Source organism: Triticum aestivum, chromosome 5A (assembly GCF_018294505.1).
Source record: "Triticum aestivum cultivar Chinese Spring chromosome 5A, IWGSC CS RefSeq v2.1, whole genome shotgun sequence".
Classification (NCBI taxonomy): domain Eukaryota; kingdom Viridiplantae; phylum Streptophyta; class Magnoliopsida; order Poales; family Poaceae; genus Triticum; species Triticum aestivum.
Window position 1 is genome coordinate 23,343,485 of NC_057806.1, and position 3,803 is coordinate 23,347,287.

General features: G+C 52.6%; 1 protein-coding gene across 1 annotated transcript; it reads left to right on the forward strand.

Moving 5' to 3' along the window:
• Positions 1–250: 250 nt before the first annotated feature.
• Positions 251–1,621, forward strand: LOC123101155 (aspartic proteinase CDR1-like). The gene has a single exon (XM_044522741.1). The coding sequence runs from the start codon at positions 251–253 to the stop codon at positions 1,619–1,621; it is 1,371 nt and encodes a 456-aa protein (XP_044378676.1).
• The last annotated feature ends 2,182 nt before the right edge of the window (positions 1,622–3,803 follow it).

The following is a 3,803-nucleotide window of genomic DNA, read 5'->3' on the forward strand; positions in this document are numbered from 1 at the left end:
CCTGCCCCGACTCGAATGATTCATCCTAAATTCCTAATTAACATGCATGCACTTACCACTAATCATTTGTTGCGTCAACTTAATTACGGCCTCCAAGTATAGTAGTACCACTGATCTCTCGCTAATCAAATCTGCAATTCCTGTAAAAAAGAATCCTTAGTTGCCACTTTTGAAACACACTGCCCGCTATTAATACTGCCCTGAGAGGAAGATCGAGTTAGGAACTTGGGAAACAATCAAAAGCAAAGCAATGGCGTGCACCATGTGTCGCCCCCTTTCGCTCCTTGGCCTCTTCCTCATCCTGACGCCGCTGCTGTGTGGGTGCACCGGCGGCGGGTTCAGCGTGGAGCTCATCCACCGGGACTCCCCGAGGTCGCCGTTCCACGACCCGTCGCTCACCCCGCGCGCCCGCGTGCTTGCCGCCGTGCGGCGCTCGTACGCCGGCTCAGGCTCTCCTGGCCCTGACGGCGCGGTGTCGGAGGTGATCTCAGGCACGTTCCAGTTCTTCATGTACGTCAACGTCGGCACGCCGCGCACCCGGATGCTGGCCCTCGTCGACACCGGCAGCGACCTCGTGTGGCTCAGATGCACCAACGGTTCTGCTTCTCCGGCACCGCCAGCAGCAGCAGCCGGCGGGACGAGCAGCGTGTTCGACATCTCCTCGTCGTCGACCTACGGCCGCGTGGGCTGCCAGTCCGACTCGTGCCACTCGGTCCACGGCACATCCTGCGATGCCACCTCCTTCTGCCAGTACAGCTACTCGTACGTCGGCGGCTCAAACAGCAGCGGCCTCGTGGCCACGGAGACCTTCACCGTCGACGACGCTCCCGGCGGCTGCACGGGGTGCCGCGAGCGTCCGCAGCTGCAAGTGCCCAGAGTCAACTTCGGGTGCGCCACCACCGCCAACTTCCCCGGCTACGGCATCGTCGGCCTCTCGGACGGGAAATCTTCCCTGATCAACCAGATGAGCGCCGCGACGTCGCTCCCCCGGAGGTTCTCCTACTGCCTCACGCCCTACTTAAGCGACGTGTCCTCCGCGCTCAACTTCGGGTCCCGCGCCACCGTGACGGAGCCGGGCGCGGTGACCACTCCGATGGTGCACTCCCCCGTGCACGTGGAGGCTTTCTACACCGTCGAGATCGTGGCCCTCAGGATCGGGAGCTCGATCATCAAGCTGCCGAAGCGGTCCCCCGTCATCGTCGACTCCGGGTCGCTGCTGACGTCCCTCGACAAGGAATTGCTGGACCCCGTCGTGGAGGCGGTCACCGGGAGCATCAAGCTCCCGCGCAAGCCGCCGCCGTCGCCGAACCCGGAAATGTTTTCGGTGTGCTACGAGGCGGACGGCATGAAGGCGCTGGAGAAGGTATTCCCGGACGTGACGTTGGAGCTGGGCGGGGGCGCCTTGCTCACGCTCAAGGCGGAGAACTTGTTCATGGACCTTCTGCTACGGACCGTGTGCTTGGCCGTGGTGCCGGTGACGTATGAGGGGTCGGTGCCGACGATCGGCAGCATCTTGCAGCAGAACATGCACGTCGGCTACGACCTCGACAAGCGCACCATCACCTTCGCCCCTGCCGACTGCGCCACCTCCTACCCCTCTCCTCCCGCCTCATCTGTGTAGCTAGCTAGCTAGTTAAGTAGGAGTAATAATCACCGTGTCTTCTAAGGTCTTATATATACATAGCATAGAATGATAGAGAGAAAAAGAAAGAAAGAAACTCTTCAACAAAGTAGTCCAGCTTTTGTACGCACATGTGTTTGGAAGGGAAAAGAACCAAACCAGAGTAATAACAAACAAATCCTGGGAATGTCTGTTTTACATTCGACTGAAATCCAATTCGCTTTCAGTCAGATTTTTCAGCGACACTGAGTTTAACAAGTGTCACATGTCGTCCGTTTTGTTCCTGTCCCCTGAATGTCGATGCCCTTGTCCCACCCCCATCAAACAAGGAACCACGGGCGGAATTCCTCCAAGATCCAGAGGGCAAACCTGGAGAAAATCATGGATGCAAAGGTGAGAGATCCTCTCCTGGCAATCTTCTTTGCAATCTTCTCTACCTCCCTGTGAACAGTTCCCTCTCCTACTTTAGAATCTACATGAAAAGTGCACATAAAAAACAGAGGAAATAATACTAGCATTACTTTGCAGGAAATTAAGAAAAGCAGATTTGAAAAGGAGAATAAGGTCATGGGATCAACATTGACATGAAAAAACATGATCAAACTCCCCCTTTACATAGTACAGGAAACATAAAACAGGAACTCTACTAAGATTAGTCAAATTACTGTGAGCAGATATCATTTTAGCAAATTACAGTGACTTTTACAGTGCAATTGCAGTATTCACAGTAGAATTCCTGTAAACTTACAATGCTCATTTATGGTAGAATTACAATGAAAAGCCACTGTTCCAGTGACAATTACAATGTAATTGTCTGCTAAAAAAATTACAATGTAATCTACAATAGGATTACAAAGTAAATTATTACAAGTTACAATGACATTTTATACTTCTTTCGTTCCTAAATATAAGTCTTTTTAGAGAATCCAATATAGACTACATACAAAGCAAAATGAGTGAATCTACATTCTAAAATGCATCTATATACATCCGTATGTGGTCCTTATTGATATCTTTAAAAAGACTTATATTTAGGAACGGAGGGAGTAATAGATTTACAATGTAAAAACAGTAATCATCTTAAATCATGCCTGTAAAACCGCATATCAACTTTTTACACTGTAAAGACCTTATAAGTACAGTGAAAATCAAAACATAAGTAGAGTCCCCTTGCTCAAAAAATACTAGTGAATGCTTTCATTATCTTAAAAAATTCCAGCATTAAGAAGGTGGCAACGTGACCTTCCCCTTCGGCTTGTTCCTTTCCGGGTTGATTCCTTGGAATGTGCCGGTCTCTTCAAGCTCGCTGTCAGGGATCTGGAGTTTCTGGAGTACAGCGGGGGAGATCAGGTTCAAGCCGGCCCCGCCGTCAACTAGCATCTTAGTGACCTTGAGGTTGCGGATAGTTGGTGAAACCAACATCGGCAAGCACCCGACCGCAGTTGTGCGATCAGGGTGGTCCTCAATATCAAAGATGATAGGCGTGCTGGACCATTTCAGAAGCTTGCGTGACTCGACAGGTGGTTCCGCCGCATTGACTTCCCGCACCCACTGCTTGAGTTGGCGGTGCGAAGTATGCAGAGAAGCACCGCCGTCAACGCACAAGTCCTCTGTGGCTTTCTGGAACTCCTGCTCACTGGTCTTGACATCATCCATGTCTTCGTCGTCGTCGTCATCTTCATCCTTGTCGCGGCCGCGGGGAGGTCTGTCTTGCCGCTGCTCGGCCTTGCCGCGGCGTCCTCCCCGGCTGGCGCGTTTCTTGCCGGATTCTCCAGCGCCTCCTTGGGCCCTCTCCTTATCGCGTCGCTCGTATTCAGCCTTTTGCTGCTGGACAAGCTGCTCGACCTTCTTGCAGCTCTAGAGGTCATGGCCCTTGGTGCGGTGGATCTTGCAGTACTGCTTGTCGGTGCCGTCCTGCTTGTCGGCGACCGCCACAGTCTGGCAGTTGGTGCATGCGGCAATCTCCTTGCCGGAGCTACCAGCTTTGGCTTTCTTGGCGCCACCTTCGTTGCCGGACTGCTCAATGACTAGCACATCTTTGCCTTTCTTCTTCCTGTTGTTCCGCCGCCGGTTTTTCTTTGCCGGGGCAGCATCCTCGCTGTCAGATCCTCCTGCTCCTGTATTCTCTCCGGGGAGTTTCCTCCCTTCCTCAGTACGTGCACACTTGTCGGCCAGGGCATAC

What these genes read in the sequence shown, in the direction of transcription:
- LOC123101155 (XM_044522741.1), top strand. Translation starts at nt 251, where the DNA reads ATGGCGTGCACCATGTGTCGCCCCCTTTCGCTCCTTGGCCTCTTCCTC.